Source organism: Phascolarctos cinereus, unplaced genomic scaffold (genome assembly GCF_003287225.1).
Source record: "Phascolarctos cinereus isolate Bilbo 61053 unplaced genomic scaffold, phaCin_HiC Scaffold_2;HRSCAF=192, whole genome shotgun sequence".
Classification (NCBI taxonomy): domain Eukaryota; kingdom Metazoa; phylum Chordata; class Mammalia; order Diprotodontia; family Phascolarctidae; genus Phascolarctos; species Phascolarctos cinereus.
The window spans coordinates 174,593,328-174,613,211 of record NW_027555625.1 but is presented as its reverse complement, the minus strand read 5'-3'; the positions used below and the strand labels follow the sequence as shown (position 1 = coordinate 174,613,211).

General features: G+C 37.4%; 1 protein-coding gene across 1 annotated transcript in view; it reads right to left on the bottom strand.

Moving 5' to 3' along the window:
• The window catches only part of FERMT1 (FERM domain containing kindlin 1), a 63,616-nt gene that overhangs the window by 11,261 nt on the left and 32,471 nt on the right, over positions 1-19,884 (bottom strand). Inside the window, exons 9-13 of the mRNA XM_020985622.2 lie at positions 15,417-15,466; positions 9,515-9,639; positions 6,297-6,403; positions 4,899-5,120; positions 1,106-1,230 (exon numbers count right to left, since the gene is read on the bottom strand). Coding sequence (XP_020841281.1) covers positions 1,106-1,230; positions 4,899-5,120; positions 6,297-6,403; positions 9,515-9,639; positions 15,417-15,466 — 629 coding nt within the window. The remainder of the gene's footprint in view (positions 1-1,105; positions 1,231-4,898; positions 5,121-6,296; positions 6,404-9,514; positions 9,640-15,416; positions 15,467-19,884) is intronic.

The window sequence follows — 19,884 nt, the reverse complement described above, 5'->3', positions numbered from 1 at the left end:
TCTTGTAACCACTTGACTATATATACATTTATTACAAGGGAGGACTTTTTTTTTTTGGAAGGAGAAGGTGGGTTCATGGATAATAATGAATATGCCAAAAAGGCACCAATAAAACATTTTTAAAGGCAGAGAAAAGTAGTACACAAGGAAACACAAATAGAGTGATTTTGTTACTATCTTGTTAAGTAATACACATGTATATTTCTTAGGGCAGCTAGGTGGCACAGCTGATAAGAGTGCAGGCCCTGAAGTCAGGAAGACTCATCTTCAAATCTGGTTTCAGACACTTACTAGCTATGTGACCCTAGGCAAGTCACTTAACCCTATTTGCCTCAGTTCCTCTTCTATAAAAATGAACTAGAGAAGGAAATGGCAAACCACTCCAGCATCTTTGCCAAGAAAACCTCAAATACGGTCATGAAGAGTGTAACACTACTGAAACACCTGAACAATATTTCTCAAAAGGCAAATTACATATAACAGCATTCGAAGTCCCAATGTAATTTGTTGCTCCTTGTACACTGAAATTTTTTGTCAGTGACTGATAAGCTTATAGTAAAAAGTGTATTTTATTTGATATATTTGATATAAATTTTATATATATAAGTATATATTTTATATATATGTATATTTTTACTGATACTTCACATGGCTACAATGGAAATAAAATACCTAGAATACTGTGTAAAGTCATATCATGAAATAAGGATGCTCTGCCTGCTACACAGTGTCTTCTCTGCCATGTTGTGAGCATCAAATACAATTCCATAAGTACTGATTCAATAAGACAGTGAGGAGCTACCATTCGCTTTTAGGAAACTAAGGGACTGGACTCTCCTTCCTGCAATGAAGGTTACCTTTTAGGTATCAGGCTTCTTTAAAAAAAATTAGACCATTTCTAACTTTCAACTGCATTTCAGGGTTCTGATACTTTGGGTGCATTATTTTATCACACAGAAGAGTTCTGTGGACTGCCAAAAAAGTTTTGACCCTTAGAGAAATGATAGAATAGAAATTTATCCCAATGGAAAATGAACCAAATTCCCAACAAGTCATTTTAAAATCAAAGTATATAAGGAAGAAAGAAAATAAACAATGTTATTACCTCACAATGTAGTACGTGAGCCCAAATTCCGGTAAGGACTGCCATGCTTGGATAAAACGGAGCTTAGCTTCAACTAGAGACATTTGTGCCACGTTCTGGTGGGCTTCCAGAATTCGAGCTGCCAACTAGGAACAATAAGAATGGTCTGACAACTCTTGAAGACCAGTTAATGGAGGTCATTGTCATCCTTAGTTCTAGGATACTCTTCAAAGAAGATCACAAGAATCCCAGGAATGACCCTAAAACAACTTGCTCATCCTTTATTAACACATTGAAATCAGAGTTCAAATAGGAAGTTATCAGCTAACACAAGTATTATCAGATATTATCTATTGATCATATAGCTAGGTCCTGATGATGTCTCACTATGGGTTTTCATGGTCTACTGTTCTTTCTTTTACATAGCTGCTGACCTGCTCAGATGAAACTGCCATTTGTTAAGCTGTTAATTTAGCCACACACTCTTCTGCATCCTGGAAGAGTTCTTGGCAGAAGTCCTAGGTGTTAGTGTGGCATATTAGAAAAAGCCTTGGACTTAGGAGTTAGAATCCTCAGGTTCTAGCCCCAAGTATGCAATTTGGTAGTTGCATAGTAGTTGCATTCTGGGATTTGGAGTTTCCAGACCAGATGTGATCTACCAGTTGGAGCAAGGAAATATACCTTGGATGCCAGAGAAATCCTATGAAGCAGCCATTCATGTTTTGGAATTGGAACCATATTTGAAAGGATTTTGAAATATTGAAAGTATAGAAAGGATTTTAAAAATTGCCTTCTTTTTTAAGTCTTGAAAATATTTCACATAGGATACAGGTTAGAAGAGAATTTCCTTGACGGTCTTTCATTTTTGAAGGACTGTTTCATTTTTATCTTTGTATCACCAACACCTTGAACATAGCAGGTGCTTCAATAAATTTTTGTAGGATTGAGTTACTAATTATGTGACCTTTGCCAAATAAGCCACCTGCACCAGACTTTCTTCTCTTTCATACAAGAATAACAATACCTGTCCATCTTACCTTACAAGAAGGTTGTCTTGATTACCAAATGTATATAAAAGTGCTTTGCAAACTATAAATTCCTATAAAAATATCACTTATTTTCCTCATGTTAAGAATATAAGGGTTGCTGCAGAAAGACTAATGATATAAAACAATTTTCACTGAAATGTTGAGAGTTTTGTTGAGAGGTCTAACCAAACAATGCACAATGAGATGACTAGCATAGGACATATCATGTTGAAGGAACAATAAGATTTCAATGGGACAAGGCTGGGGGGATGGGCTGAAGAAGTTGAGGAAAAGCATTCCAGACATGCATGCACAAGCAAGAAGATGGAAAAGGGGAGGATAAATTTGGAGAATGGGGAGTACTCTTATTGGCAGACACAAAACATATGACAGGGAGTATTGTGAAGTAGGATAACATCTGCTAGGCTGATGAGTTTGAATTTTATTCAGCAGTTAATAGACAGTACGAATGTATGGACTTCAAGTCAAATGGGGACAAGGATAGAAATAAAATTATTGATAAGAAGGAGTCATTTCTTAACGGGATAGGATTATCCCAGAAGATAATCAAGGACTTGTCTATTAGTTGGTGAAGTAACCTGAATCTTTTGCTCCCATTTAGGGGCCTTTACTCATTCTATCTACACTACCTGTAATGAACTCTTCTCTGATCTTCTTTGACTGACATCTCTCCCTTCATTCAAGGTCTAACTCAGGCACCAGTTTTCCATGAGGCCTTTGCTGATCTCATTCCTCTCCTTTCTCTTTCCATCCTCTTCTTCCAGGGGTTCATAACCTTTTTTGGATCATGGACCCCCCCTTGGCAGCCTGTCTATTTCTTCTCAGAATAATGTTTTTAAGCACATAAAATAAAATACATAGGACTGCAAAGAAAATCAATTACATTGAAATAAAGTTATCAAAATACTTTTAAAAGAAATAAGTTCATGGATCCAGGTTAAGAATTCCTGGGGCAGTGGATAGAGCACTGGTCCTGAAATCAGGAGGACCTGAGTTCAAATGTGACCTCAGACCGAACACTTGGCACTAGTTGTGTGACTCTAGGCAAGTCACTTAACCCCAATTGCCTTAAAAAAAAAAGAATTCCTGACTTACAAGCTTAAAGTGATCTCTCTTTCCTTGAATATGTCATGGCACTTTGTCTGGGCCTCTTCTTTGTGTCTATCACATTAACTCTTGAGTCACAGTCAACTGTGTTTTTGTTTTTTCTTCCATTTTGGACTGTAAGAGCTTTGAGAGGAGGATCTACATCCTATCTTTGCACCGAGAATACCTAGCTATATATAGCAGACACTTAACAAATATGTCGGGTTGTTTTTTTCTTTAAATTGAATCTGAAAACAGCATAGTGTTCCAGAGTCATAGGATTTGCTTGGACTGTTTTTCAGAAGGCACCAGAACTTGTTTCTTGATACTAGTACCCTAGACTCTGCAGGTCTAGGCAAAAAAAGTACTAGGTACTGCCAAAAATGAAATGAACCCTGTCCTACAGGGGGTGGGGGAAAGGGAGAGGATCTGACACGTACTCAGATAAGTCAACACAAAGTGATAAAATGTAATTTCAAAAGAAACAGGAGAGAATTAACATTTGATGAAATCAAAGATGACCATACAAAAACCAGAGCTCTGCTCTGAATATTTGCTCCATTTCTTTTCCTAGCCACTGTCAATTTGCTATTCCTGTTCCTTGTGCATCCTATTTTATTTGGCACTTGTTAAATATTTAAATATTTAAATTGTGCATTTTAAGTCTATGCCATCAAGGTAGGTGGGTGGCACAGCGGGTAGAGAACTGGATCTGGAGTCAGGGAGACCTGAGTTCAAATTCTCCCTGGGACACTTACTAGTTGTGTGACCCTGGGCAAATCACTTAACCTCTCTTCACCTCAGTTTCCCCAGCTATCAAATGGGGATTAATAATAGCACCTACTTCTCATGGGTGTTATGAAGATAAAATGAGATAATATTTATAAAGTTCTTTATAAACCTTAAAGCATTACACAGATGCTAGCTATTATTATTGCTGTTGCTGTTGTTTTTAGTTATTATTATCAGTATACATCCTTTTTATCTCCATTGTTTAGAACAGTGCCCATAGTAGCAGTAGCTCAATAAGTATTTGGAATTAGTATAAGTCATACTAATAATTAGAGCCATAACTAGTCACTTCAGTGCCACTATCCACTGTCTAGAGCACATAACTAGATAAAAAGTATAAAGGGGGCCTTCAAACAAACTATAATTCAAAATGTGTAAATAATACATTAAGTAATTCAGATAGAATTAATTACTCGGGTGGTTTAGGGGATAGAATCTAAGAGCTGGAAGGTACCTTGGAGGTCATTTAGTCCAACCTACAGGGTTTGAGGTCCCATACCCTTCTACTACACCAGAGAGGCCTCAGCAAAGTAGTCACCCTTTCCTGGAGGAAAATGTCAGTGCTTATGGAAAAAGCTCAGGAGAGAAGCTAGTCTTCTCAGAATGGAAAGAGGGAAAGGAAAGTCCCAAGGAGGGGCATGTCAGAGGAGGGGAATTCCTTAGAGGATATCAGGAGAAAAAGATAAAAGTCAACAGCCTTCATTCCACCCAAAACTCCTTTCTCCCTCTCCTTGGCTAACGTCTGAGCTTGAGCTCCCCTCACTTCCTTCTATTTTATGTAGGGACAGGATATGTTAATTTTTGAATCTTCTAAGTTTTCTGAGGTGAAGACCCAGGGGTCCTAGGCTCTGCCAACAATGACATACCTCTGCCAATGTTAGAATTACCTGTTTAGACTTGTATTTCTTTGCACATCGAGGTGACACAAAACATTCTGGTTTCATATCCATGCATTCAGGATCAGAAGGTGTCTGTGAAGATGTATTTCTGTTTTTCATCTTCAGAAATGAAAGAATGTTGTTTACTTCAGGCCAGTAGGAGCTATCTGCCATAGTTTTGCCTTTTGAAGCTAAGATGCAGGCAGCCATCCATCTGGCATACTGATTCTCCTGTAACACAAACATGACAGGACTCTGAAATACCATCCCATAAAATGCACTTTAGTAGCAGTGGTTTCTTTCCCTCCCAAAGAGCACGTCTTCATCAGTGACTCTATTTTCTATATATCATAAAGATATGCTAGTATTGCCTGTACTCTGGCTCCTGCTATAAAGTAACCAACACCTCTGACACAATAAAAAGATATTAAAAGGGGGTCATAGGGGCAGCTAGGTGGCACCATGAATAGAGCACCAGCCCTGGAGTCAGGAAGACCTGAGTTCAAATGTGACCTCAGACACTTACTAGCTGTGTGACCCTGGGGATGTCACTGAACCCCAATTGTCTCAAAAAAAAAAAGTAGGTTGTAAGAGATTTCATAAAAGAGTTGCTACAGGGCCAGACTTCAAGTCAGCAAGTCCTGGGTTTATGTATTGCGTCTGACACCTAGTGGCTATGTGACAGAGGAAGTCACTTAACTTCTCAATGGTGCAGGCAACTTTGTAAGCCTCTAAGTTGTAAAGCAGGCGCCAACATGTATTAGCATGTGATTCCCCTCCCCTCGCCTCCAAAAAACTGAGTTACAATTTCCTGTTTTAAGTTACCAACCATTAAATGCCAGCTAAAACTCCGTACTGTTTACAGAGTTTTAAGCTGACAAGTTGCTAGAGCGCGTGTGGCTTTATGGTGTTCTGTAGAGCGTCTAACACCATCCTGAGGATACTCCTGGGACTTAAATAAATCAATGACTGAGTATGAATCAGTAAAAACAACAGGTGTTTGAAAGTATCACTCTACACATTTGCTTCCTTTTCCTTACCCTGCCTGCTCCTTTTAGGAGAAATAAATAAAACCTATTAGCTTATTTGATTGATATTTGCCACCTCCTAGTTCCACTGACTACTCTCTTGCCTGGATCTTATTGGGGGTTAGGCAAGCAGTGGCACAGGGAAGTCATTGGTGGACTCTACCACTGCTCACTGTATAAACACCTCTGTTTTCTCTCTGATCTAAGCTTTGAAGAGATGGCAGAGAAGAGTGAGAGGTGGTTAAAAACCAGAGGGACCAAACCAAGAATCCCTCAAGATATTAGCAGCACTTATGTGAGAAAATCCTTTATTTTCTATGACCGCTGGTCCTTATGTTAAACAACTAAGCGTTCATTCAGTTTCACCTTTTTTACTCACATTGTCACACCTCAAATATACTTCATTCATACCATCAGCCACAGGGATTAGCAACTTGATTCCAAACTTTCTCCCTGATACGTTTACATCGGGTACAACTTCACAGCCTAATGAGAAAGGGCAGGGAAAGCAGTTGATTTCTGAGGATTTACTTTTATACATTAAGAAAAGGGTGTGGATTATTAATTATGAAGTTGCTCATTAGCTTAGTCATGCCTTAAATCCTAATATCACTCAAATTGACTTTACCTCCTAAATCCTCTATGACTGCAATCTCTTGGTCTTTTACTCCTCTCATATCTGCTTTTTTCCAAGATGCTGATCCCTCTTGGAGGAAATCATGAAATGCTGATGAGGCTGACTACAAATTTCTACTATCTAATTTCAACCAGGCCCTCTCTGTACATTAATCCATTTATTCATCAATTATTTACTATTCCCAACAATAGCATATCCAACTTTCTCTCCTTAAATCCCCAACTTGCCCTCCTAGCAAATAACTTCTACTTAGCCCTATTTTATTTAAAAAGATTAAGGTCATCACATCAGTGAACTTCTCTCAAGTTCCTTTTAAATCTGTTTCCTTACTCATGGTCCCTTCCATCCATTGCACCTTGAAAGGAAAGATGGCCCTCTTCCTCCTTTATGCTTTGTGAACCACAGACTATTTGGAAATGTGAATTATCATCGTCATGAGAATCTTCAACGTCTCTCTCTGCTGACTCCTTTTTGTCAACAAACATATCTAGTACTCTTTTATTTAAAAAAAAAACCCAAATCTTTCCTAGATTCTGCTTCTCAATCTAACATACTTTCCCCCTTCCCATTTCGTCGCCAAACTTCTAAAAAGAGAAGCCTATGCTTACTATCTCTACTTCCTTCTCAGCTCCTTCTAACCCTGCTTCCACCCTTACCATTCTATTGAAATGGATTTCCCCCAGGGCATTAATGAATTCTAAACATAATGCCCCCTCTCTGCTTTATTGCCCTCCTCTTCCTTGATATTCAATAGCATTGGATATTGGTGGATGACCATCTTTTTTCTTGGCACTCTTTCTCCTCCCTAGGCTCCCATGATGCTATACTCTCATGGCTGTCTTACTTTTCTGGTCATTCTTCTGTCTGTTTTGGCCTTCTCCCCATTCTCACTCTCTATGACCTCATCCATGCCTGTGTCTTCATTAAACACTTTTATGCAGATTACCTCCAAATTTATATCTTTTCTTCCCCATTCTCAGTTGCCCCAATCCCACGTGTTTCTGCTGAATACAATTGGATGTATTACTAATACCTCAAAATATGACCAAGCAGAACTCACACTATCCCCTTAAAATTGGTTCCATTTTCTCATTCTATCGATGGGATTATTATCCTAGTTATTCAGGTGCATCGTAATCTTGAATTCTTCTTTAGCTCTTTTCTTTTCCTTATCCCTCAAATCCAATCATCTGCCGGGTTCATCGATTCTCCTGTGATTCTCCTTGCACCTCTCCACTCACAGTGTAGCCGCCTTAAGTTTAAATGCCTTAAATTCCTATTTCTACTCACCTAGACTTTGTAACAGCTTCCAACCTGGTTTGCGGATCTTCAGTCTAACTGCACTCTAGTCTGTACTTAATACTTCTGCTAGGGTAATTTGTTCTGATCACATCACCTCTTTATTCAAAACCCTGCACTGGTGCTCTATTTCCTTCTCAGTAAAATATAAACACTCCTGATTCTGACTTTCAAGGTCAGTCAGTCAATAAACATTTTTTACGTACCTACTACAGGCTAGGCACTGTACTAAATACTGGGGACACAAAAAGAGGCAAGAGACTGGTCCTCTACATTTTTATCCCAACCTAAGTGTTTATTCTTATGTCATGACTTACTCCAGCCAAACTGTATAATCTAATCTCTGTTCTCCATTTTTGCCCTTCCCTTTGCTCATTCTGTTTCCCCATGCCAAGAATGGATTTCCCCAACACTGTCTGTTGAAATTCCTCCCTTCCTTTCAAGATGAAATCGAGAGACACCTCCTTCTTGAATCTCTTTCTCTGGTCCCTTTATAACTTGCATATGAACTCTCCCTTTCAAATTTCTTATGACATTTTTGTAAAAACTTTGCATTTTTATCACTCCTTTCATATCAGTTATTTCACTTTAAAACTTCTCTCATTATATTATAAACCTTTTAAGACAAAAGTTTATATTTTAGCTATTTTTATATCTCCAGTACCTAAGGCACATAGGAAGTACTTAGTATTTGTTGAAATAAAATATTAGAGTTTTCTGCAGGTTTTTTTCTTGAAACATGGAGCACAGGGACAGCTAGGTGGGGTAGTGGATAGAGCTCTGGCCTTGGAGTCAGGAAAACCTGAGTTCAAATCTGACCTCACACACTTGACACTTAATAGCTGTGCGATCCTGGGCAAGTCACTTAACCCCGATTGCCTCACCAAAAAGCAAAAAAACAAAAACAAAAAAAAGAAACATGGAGCACAAAAAATAGATTTTTGAAGTTTTTTTAATCTGAAGGAGTCATTAGTAATTGATTGAGAAAACAAAATTATTCATTAACCCACTACTTGCTTCAAATATATTAGCAATTTAATTTGTTAGAGATTGTTAACCTTAAATCATATACGCTATTAAAAATGCAAACTCTAAAATAAATCAAGCACACTTTACTTTCATCCAGTATGGCAAGGAAATGAATTTTTATGATTAATCAAACAGTTTGGTTACCACTTATTATTTAATCATTTAACAATTATTAAGAACCTAGTAGAGAGGAAGGTATCATATATGCCATCCATGAATTACCAGTTTTCAAACAGACTGCAATACAATAAAAACACTTAATGCTAAAACTACCCTGAATTAAATTTAAGCCTTAATTAGTCAAAAGGCACTTCAGGATTTTGTAGTACCTTAGCATCATTGTTAGGAACATTGATTATTTTTCCCCAGATGTATGGAAATACTGATTAATAGAGGGTTTTTAATAAACAGGATGCTAGATTGAAGAGTTTATAGTACCGTAATAAAGGCTGATTCTATATATGGAATGGGACCTTGAAGCAGATTATACTTGGGTAGGGGATGGAACATACGCTTCAAACTCATGCAAAATAATTTTACCATTGGACTAAATCTCTTAGTTTCCAAGATTCTTCTACCTTTAATTTGTTAGATTAATGATGATAATTCAATTTGCCACTGAATATTCTTACCTCTAAGATGCAGTCTTTCAAGTGGTTCCCCTTGTTCAAGGTCTTGATTTTTAAAGTAGGCTATTGAAGTGTCTTTAAAGACAAACCAATACTGTTTGAAAGTTTTTAATGTTAGTTTTTTGGATCTGAAAATGAAAGAATAATAGCTTAATGGTTCCAAGAAAAACAAATGCACATATAATTTTGAACAGGATACTAAAAAAGAAGGATACTCTCCTCTAGTGCTTCTTTCATATAATTTATAATATATTAAATCATTTTGTAATTTGAGGATTGCAGAATTTAGAGATGGAATGAGGCCATTCAGTCCAGCACTCTCATTTTATGGATGAGGAAACTGAGGGCTAGAGAAGTTAAATGGTTTGTTCAGTCACATAGACAGTTAGTACAAGAACTGGGATTGAGGATTTGAATACAAGTTTTCTGACTCTAGATGGTGTTCTTTTTCAATTATATCCAGCTGCCTACCAATTTATTTATAAAAACTTGAAATCAGTTTTTTGTATGAAAATACATATACCTGGTGATATCTAGAACAGTTCTTAGACAGAAAATAATATTCATGAGAACAGTACAAAACTTTGATAATCATTACAAAAATGAGGGAGTTTCCTAGTTTCTACTTGACACATTTAACATTGGGAATTATTTTAGTTTAAAATGATATTATTTTTCAATTAATAATTAATTTTTAAAAGGTAGCACTAGCCAAGATGTGAACATCTCAAATTTTAAAAGAAATATTTGTTTTGAAAAATCATTAAGCAAGGGCCAGCAGCCCTTGGACCCCTGAGGATCACCAACAGTATGAAGTAATTCCTGGGGTGCTACTAGCTAAGGGAAAAGAAAGAAATGGGTAAGTAAAAGGAAACTGGAAAAGAAGCAATAGAAAGGAGAAATGTGAGAAAGATACTATGAATTATATACAATGCTAAATGGAAGAATACTACCAATGGTTGCTATAGAGGTTCTTCAGTATACTAGAGCTGGATAAATGTCCCAGTTTTCCAAAAGATCTATGACAGAATCTGTCAAGTATAGGCCAGTGACATTGATTTTTCACTCCTGGCAAAATTCTTTAAAATTATATTTATATATGTATGTATACATGTATGTGTATATACACACACACACACACATATAAATATATATACAGAAACATATGCATACATATTTATTTAAGAGATAGTTAATGAATATTTAGAAGAGGGCATGGTGGTGATCATGAAGTGCTCACATAGCTTTATTGTCAATCAGTCAAGCTCCAATCTTATTTGTTAACTAGTAAATAAGGAGAATGTTGTAGGGTGGCAACATAGTACAGTAGAAAGTGGACTATATTTGAAGTCAGTGGTCCTTAGTTAAAATCCTAGCTCTGCCACTTACAACCTGTGTGACCTCAGGCTAGTCATGTAACCTCTCTGGGTCTCAATTAACTACTGTATAATTAAAGGTCTAGACTATTTGTTCCTTCAGGTTCTAAATCTGTGATCCTGATATATCATTTGCCTACATTTTTTTTTTGGGCTAGGCAATGGGGTTGAGTGACTTGTCCAGGGTCACACAGCTAGTATCAAAGGTCTGAGGCTGGATTTGAACTCAGGTCCTCCTGACTCCAGGGCCAACACTCTATCCAATGTGCTACCTAGCTGCCCCTATTTGCCTACATTTTAATGAGACATTTGTGGAGAATATAAAGAGGAATAGGACATATGATTGTATTATTATGTGAACTTAGTACTTGTTGAATGGCTGGATCCCAGGAATAGTCATTAATGGTTCAATGTTAATTTGGGATGAAGTCCCCAGTGGAGTATCCCAGGGATGTGTTTATTAATGACTTGGATAATCAATGCATAAAGGCATAAATGGCTTCTAATCAAACGCACAGATAACACAAAGCTAGGAAGAATCAATAAAACAAAAGATTACAGGATCTAAAAGGATCTTGACATGGAATAATATTTTGAATCTAGGAAGTTTCTCTTTAAGTTTTCCCTATAAAGGTCTGATATATAAGTTATATAGGACATTGAAAACAAATATATAAGAACAAGAGCCATTTCCCAATAGATAATAGTTAATATGGACAGACAGTTCATAAAAGACAAGCTATCAACACATTTATGAAAAAAATCTTTCAAGTCACTAAAAATAAGAGTAATGTAGATTAAAATAACCCTGAAGTTCATTCCTGAAGTGCTATTAGATTGGCAAAGATGACAAAAATGGAAAATGTTAGTTGTTGGAGGAGCTGTGATAGGACAAGTACATTAATGCCCTTTTGGTGGAGTTGTGAATTGATTCAATCATCCAAAAGAACCAGTTTGGTACTGTGGCCAAAAAAGTCACTAATGGGTATGCAACTGCTGACCTAGCAATACTACTACTGCATACAAACCCCTAAGAACTCAAAGAAAGAGGGAAAGAAAAACGTAAAATATTATTGCAAACACAATATGTATACACACACTGTGTATCCACTTATACAAAAGCATTTGTAATAGCAATTTCTGTAAACAAATTTTAAAACACACGCACACACACACACACACACAAAACTGGAAACAAAGTGAATTCCCATCAATGGAGAAATGGTTGAACAAATATATGGTTGTAATGGAATATTTTTGAAAGAAAGGGGAGTATTCAGAGCAACCAGGGTGGTAGGGGTGGGACTTGTACATATGGCTGCAGAATCAAGTGAGCAGAAACAGAATAACTTGTACAATGACTACAACATTGTAAAAGAAAATGATTGTAAAAGACTTAAAAACCATGTTCAATGTAATGACTATTCATGACTCGAGAAGACTGATGGTGATCTGTATGTACCTCTTGCCAGAGAGGTGATTCTAGAATTGCAAAACAAGGCATAGATTTTTAAACAGGGCCAACGAGTAGGTAGGTTTAGCTTAATTATACTTAATTGTTACAAGGCAAGGTTTGTGGTAGTGATACCAAAAAAAGTAGAAAAAAATGTCAATAAAACATCAAATACATGTGTATACGTGTATGTATGCAATAATGGCTAACATCAATAGCAAACATTTATGTAGTATTTACTGTGTGCCAAGCACTGTTATAAGTGCTTTACAATTATTATATCACTTGATTCTTGTGACATCCCTGGAGGATAGGTACTATTGCTATCGCTATTTTACACATGGAGAAACTGAGATAAACAGAGCTTAAGTAACTTGCCAATGGTCACACTTACGTTAGTAACTGTATGAGGCTACAAGTAAACTCAGGTTTTCCTGACTCCAGGCCTGGCACTGTATCCACTGTGCCACCTAGCTGCACCTACCATTTGTATTCTTTATGTAAGAAAATATTGATAGTTGTTAATGTCTGTCATCTTCATAAAATATATATTTTAAAAAATAAAGATTAAACTAAGAGGGATAATTGTAAAGTCTTGAACTTGGTTTAAAAAATTCCAGCTTCATAAGTATAAGATTGGGGAGGTCTGATCAGGTAGCAGCTTATCTGAAAAAGATATGGGGGTTTTAATAGGGAGCAAACTCAATATGAGTTAAAAGTATGATATGGCAGCCAAAAGATATAACTAATATAGTATTAGGCTGAAGTAAGAGAAGTAGAAATAGGGAGATTACAGCCCTGTAGTGCTATGCCCTAGTCAGGCTACCTCTGTCAAATACTATCAGTTCTGAGTGGCCGATTTTAGGAAAGACATTGATAAAAGGATGCAGAACAGAGTTGATGCTTCTGGTTCCAGACCATCTGGGTTTGAATTTTGGCTGTGTTCCTTACTACCTCAGTAACCTGGCTTCTTTTAAATCTCAACTAAATCCTACATTTTGTAAGAAGTACTTGCCAAGCCCTCTTAATTCCAGTGCCTTCCCTCTGCTAATTATTTCCTATTTATCAGGTTTGTAGCTATCTTTGCATATATTTATTTGCATAATATCTCTCCATTAGAGTGTAAGCTCCTTGAGGTCAGGGACTATCTTTTGCCTTTTTTTTAGTATCCCCAGTACTTAGCACAGGTGTCTGGCACATGTAGACACTTAATAAATATTTACTGATTGATTAACTTAACTTCTTTAGGTCTTCTTTCTTCTTTAAAATTAGAGGTGTAAAAGTCCAAGGTCTCTTGTAGCTCTAAATCTATGATCCTATGATTCTAGGCACTAATGTGGAGTGGGTCCATAGGAGGGTTCCCAGTTGGGCAAAAGCCTGGAGAACATGTCACATGAAGATCTACTGAAGCAGATGGGAAAGGTTAGCCTGCAGAAGAGACTTGGTGTGGACATGATAGTTCTTTTCTAATATTTGAATGACTACCACTTAGAAGAAGGATGAGATTTGTTCTGCTTGGCCCTCAAGGGTAGAAGGAGGACGAATTTGGTAGATACTTCCTTGCATACAGATAGTATTCTGCCAACAGAATTTGAGCTCTTTGAAGGTAGGAATGGTTGTATTTTGTGTGTGTGTGTGTGTGTGTGTGTGTGTGTGTGTGTGTGTGTGTGTGTACCCAGCAGAGAACTGTGCTGTATAAGTAGGTCCTTAATGTATGCTTGTTAAATTGAAGTTAAAAAGAAGCAAATTAGAGTTTAATGTAAGGAGAAACTTCCTAACAATTATATAGCTCCACCAAAGTGAATTGGGAGGTAAATGGTCCCACCTTCACTGGAAGTCTTCAAGAAAATATTGAATACATATGTTGTTCAGGAGATTCTTGTTCGGGTATGGGATAGACTTCTGAGACTTTGAAATTTGGTGATATTGTGACCTGTTTTCTTTTTCCTTTTTCAGTTTGGACTCCTGATTCTATCATATAGGAAACTCAGGCTGAGAAATTTATCTCTACTGAAGCAGATCAGCCCTCTCTACCTGGTCCTCTTCTAGAGACTAGCTCTCTAACCACTTTGAAATTCTATCTCATGATTCTGTAACTACCAATAAAATCATAGGTAAGTGTTTTGGTTTTTGATAATCTAGACCTGTAACATGACTAATGAATATAGCAAACTAATCTCTAGAGAACCGAGTTTTCAATTGTAACTTTGTTTTTCAGCATATTTGTGAAAAAGGGGGAAACAGGATTATACCTATATAAATCCATGGCCAGAATGACAAAATATTGTCTGTGACTGATTCAGTACCAGAAATACAATATAAGAAAACACCCTTTGAACACTTGTGTTACATTTATGTGTTATCATTCATTGAACCTGTTTTTGAAAGTCTTTCCTTTGCCCTTTGACTTGGTTATAAACAAACCTGCCAGTGTTGTGGTGACTTTTTTTTTTTTTTGAAGTTAAGCGCTCTAAGTCTGTTTGCTGAGAAAAATCAACAAATCATAATATGGCATAAGTAACTGATATAACTTCAAAGAAGTCTCATTTCTTTCATCTTAACACTCATTTAACATTATCACAGACTTGACAATCATTTCTTTTGTAGGAAAAACTTCCTGACAACCTAGCAAGTCTTTACATAGGGTGACAGTGAAGGCTATCTGAATTCAGAGACAGATAAAATCATACAACCCTCTGAAGTGCAACACTCACTCCTTTCCACTGGAGCCTTTGTTTCTCAAAAATTAAGGCAAAACCTTTCATGCAACTAATTTTGATCACTTAATTATTATAGTAGGACTACCACTTATTAAATAATATTCCAGCTGTGTCTAGTTGAAAAATACCTAAAAGAATAGCATGAAAGCTCAAAGCACCACAGTGATTCGATCCTCTAATTGTGGCAAATAACCCCAGCTTCCATTTGGGGCCCTGACTGGTGCTCAGGGGAAGACAGGGTTGATGATTCATCTTTGTTAATATGGGGCTGGGTTTGGACATTAAATATCAAAGAACTCCTTATCCATAAACTTTGATTACCAAAGATTTCTTGGTTCTTCTATGTAGTTACTCACCTAAATAATCTGAGATAGTCTGCAAGCTTTGGTATGTCTGTAATGTCCTCCTATGGAGAAGAACACAGCTTTTTACCAGCAGTAATTTTATAAGTGGCAGAATTTTTCACACAAGTAAAAAAACACTTAATAAGTAAGCAAGGTTAAGGAAAAAAGTAAATTCTAGAAATATTTTTCAAAATAACTCAATAATTGCTCAATATTTTTAAAATTTTAAAATTCTGTTTTTAAATGATCTCTAAATTATGTAGGAAATCAACATTAGTGGATCAGATTAATACCATGAAACAAACTGTTCAAAATTCATTTCACAATACAAGTAAGTACATCTTTTAAAATGAAAAAGTCTGTTATTTTACTTCATAGAAAAATATTCCAAAGACCAAGTTACACAAAAAGCCCTACTGTCTCATGTTTTCTTTCCAATATAGGCAGTATGTGAGAAGGAATGCTAGTTATAGGACCAGAGATCCAAAACTCTAGGTTCAAATAGACATTTCTCTGACATTTAAAAGCTTTTCTTAGCTTTCCCTCTTTTACCTTTTCAGTCTTCTTAAACATTACTATCCTCTACACACTTATGGTCTAGCCAGCCTCAAGGCCTACTTGCTCTTCTTCATACATGACACTCAACCTCCCATCTCTGTGACTTTCTATTGGCTATCCCTCATGCATGGAATATATTCCCTCCTCACCTCTACCTCTTAGAATTCCTGGTTTCCTTCAAGGCTCAAATCAGGCATACACTTTCTACATCAAGGGTTTTTATCTTGAACTTGTTTTATTTTTGTTTTCAAAAATATTTTGATAACTGTACTTCAATACAGGGATACCTAGGTGGCTCAGAGGATAGAGTACCTGGAGTCAGGAAGACTCTTCTTCCTAAGTTCAAATCCAGCCCCAGACACTTACTAGCTATGTGACCCTGATCAAGTCACTTCACCCTGTTTGCCTCAGTTTCTTCATCTGTAAAAGGAGCCGGAGAAGGAAATTGCAAACCACTCTACTATCTTTGCCAAGAATACCCAAAGGGGGTCACAAAAAGTTGGACATGACTGAAATGACTGAACAACTTTAATATAATCCTCTGTATTTTATGCATTTAGAAACATTATTATGAGAAAGGGTTCACAGGATTCACTGTGAATCACTATGCCAATAGACATATATATGTATATGTATATAAGTGAAACATTATATATATAAAAAGGTTAAGTACCCCTGTTCTAAATAAAGCCCTTCTTAGTCCCTGCAAGTTTATTTATTTCGCATATGCTTATGTATACGGGAAGCAGTATCCCAATTCAATCTCCCCTCTTGCCTGTATGACTTTGGGTCACCTCTTTGATCCTCAGTTTCCTCATCTGTAAAATGGGGGGGGGGGGTTGCACCAGACAGCCCTGAAGCTCCTTTTAGCTCCATATTTATGATGCTGTGATAAATGTTGTTTTATAGAATGTGAGCTCCTTGAGAGAATGATTCTTCCACTCGTGTTTTTGTATCCATAGCATTGAGTGGAATTAAATACATTAAATTAGATTAAATTAAATGAAACCTATTAGAAGGGAAATCAGACTATCTAGTCCAACTTCCCCATTTCACAAGACCCAGAGGGCAGGGGGGTGTAGATGGGATGAGGGGCAGAAGGTGTTGGTGACCTGCCCTTGCCCAAGGTCATATAGGTAATAAATGTCAGAAGAAGGATTTAAACCCAGGTCCTCAGATGGCAGAGCCAGTGTTCCTTCCACCTGGTTGCTGTTTCAGTCGTTTCAGTTGTGTCTGATTCTTCATGACCCCATTTGGGTTTTTCTTGGCGAAAGATACTGGAGTGATTTGCCATTTCCTTCTCCAGCTCATTTTACAGATGAGGAAACTGAGGCAAACAGGGTTTTTGTGACGTGCCCAGGGTCACACAGCTAGTGAGTGTCTGGGGCCAGATTTGAACTCATGAAGATGAGTCTTCCTGGTTCCATGCCCAGTGCTCTATCCACTGAGCTACCCAGCTGCCATCCTTCTACCTTACCATATAGCTATGATTTAAGCCTAACATAGAGTGCCGCATTGATCCATGGGGATAGTGGCACTGTGGCTTCCATTTTGAATCAACTAAATTCCCAATTAAGTATCAGTACTCCTCAACATGGTAACTCTACTTTCAGTGTAGTATCAGTGATGATTTTTTTCACATTCATTTCTAAAGTGGGTACAATGGAAGTTTTCTAAATTTATTTATCTGGCATATACTTTTTCTCAGGCGTTTGTTTTTCTGTGACACTGACTTAAACAGTTTTGGGTTCAGAACTAGACTTGGAGGTGAGGGAAGACCTGGGTTAAATCGTTATGTCTGATGCTTATCAGCTGTGTGCCAACAGTAAGTCATATATCCTCCCTGAATCCATTTCCTTGTTGTAAAATGGGCATAACAATGCCTGCTCAACCTCCTTCATGGGATTCTTTGGAGGTTCAAGTGAGATAATGTGTAAAAAGTGCTTTGCAAAACTTTAAAACTGCTATATAAATGCCAATTATTATTCTCATCTGTCTTGTACACAGTATGTGCTTAATAAATGTTTGTTGAATGGATCTTCCCCTTTAAAGTTTTTAGATTAAGAAAGCATGCATACACATACCAAATGTGTAATTCTTATCATCTCACCGTTATGAGCTCTTTTTTATCCTTCTTACTATTTATAGGTCAGTAATTGTGTGCAAACAGCTCACTTCCTCTCTCATCATGTGTCAATATCATTAAGGTTATAATTATTTTTAAGATAAGGAAGGCCAACAAAAGGTAGTAGAAAGTTGATGACCGGATCAAACAGGAGTGGTGATCCCATTGTTGGCTGAAGCTTTGCTACATTTCTCCACGGCATCCGTTTAAAAAGCACTGAAAGGAATGACATTTTCCTAAAGGTTTTTTAGTTTATGGTCCTTAACAGTCTGTTCTGTGTGTTTCAAACTTAACTCTCTCCTCTTCAAAATGGTTTTGAAACATTTTATAATATGCCGGTCCATTGTTTCAATTAATCCTCACAGAAAGTCGCTGCTGTAGGTAGGGCAAATGTTGCCAAATTAGTCTTCTATTGCAGAAGAGGAAGCACACACAGGTTAAGTGACTAGCCACAAATCACACATAGTTTCAGAGCCGTGGCTCCTGATTCCTGGTCCAGTGCTTTTTCTATCCAACCTATTAATTAATTGGTCCTTAGAGCCAACTAGGCAGCACAGTGGTCAGAGTACTGGGCCTAGATTCAGAAGTTCAGATCCCAGCTCAGACACTTACTAGCTGTGTAACCCTGGGCAAGTCATTTGATATATCAGCCTTAGTTTCTTGATCTGTAAAATGGGGATAACAATAGTAACTACCTCACAGGGTTGTTGTGAGAATGAAATGAGTCAGTATTTGTAAAGCACTGAGCACAATGCCTGACACACAGGAAGTGCTTAATAAATGCTTGCTCCCTTCTCCTTCCTTGACAAGAAATGCATTACTTTGAGAATTCTGCAACTAGCTATGTGACTCTGGGCAAGTCACTTAACCCCTATTGAATCACACACACAACAAAAAAGAATTCTGCAACAGTAAAGCATAATCACTCGCTAAGTTTCGTCAATTCTATCTCCATAACATCTCTCATATCCACCATTTTCTCTCCAATCATATAGCTGTGACCCTAATTCAGGCCCTTATCACCTTTTCCCTGGATTACTAGTGACCTCTAATTCGGTCTCCCTATTTCAAGTTTCTCCTTTCTCCAACCTGTGTTCCACCCAGCTGTCAAAACATTCTTCCAAATGGACAGATCTAAGCATATCCTTCTCTTGTTCAAAACTTCCAGTGTCTTCCTATTAGCTCTAGGATAAAATACAAACTCCTCAGCCTGGGCATATGAGGCCTTGCAAACCTGACTCCAACCTATCTTTAAAAATAGTAATTCAAATCGAGATAGTATTTAAGGCTGACAGTTATCCTGACAGCAACCCTATGAACTACCTGATGTAGGGGCTGTTCACTTTATTTTACAGATAAAGACACTGAAGCTGTGAGAGGTTAAGTCCCTTGCCCTGTTCACATAGTTAGTAAGGGTCTGAGGCCAGATTTGTACTCAGGTCTTCAGACCTAAGTCCTACACTTTTTGAACTACTCTACGCTGTCTTTTTATTACTTCTCTCGTGGAACTCTCTGATTCACCTACACTAGACTCCTAAGTGTTCCCCAGATACAACAATCCCTTTGTCATATGTGTGCCTTCGCACAAGTTATTGCCTTATTCCCGGGATCCACTCTGTTATCTTTGCCTGTTACAACCTCTTAGGGCTTTGCCCAAATGCCACTTCTTTCATGAAGCCTTCTTTAAGTGCCCCTGTTAGTGCTCTGTCCCTCTTAACTGACATTTATTTGTGCACACGTTGTGTTCTTCCCCACCCCCCCAGATCCTCCAGTAGAAGAACTCTTTAAAGTTTCATT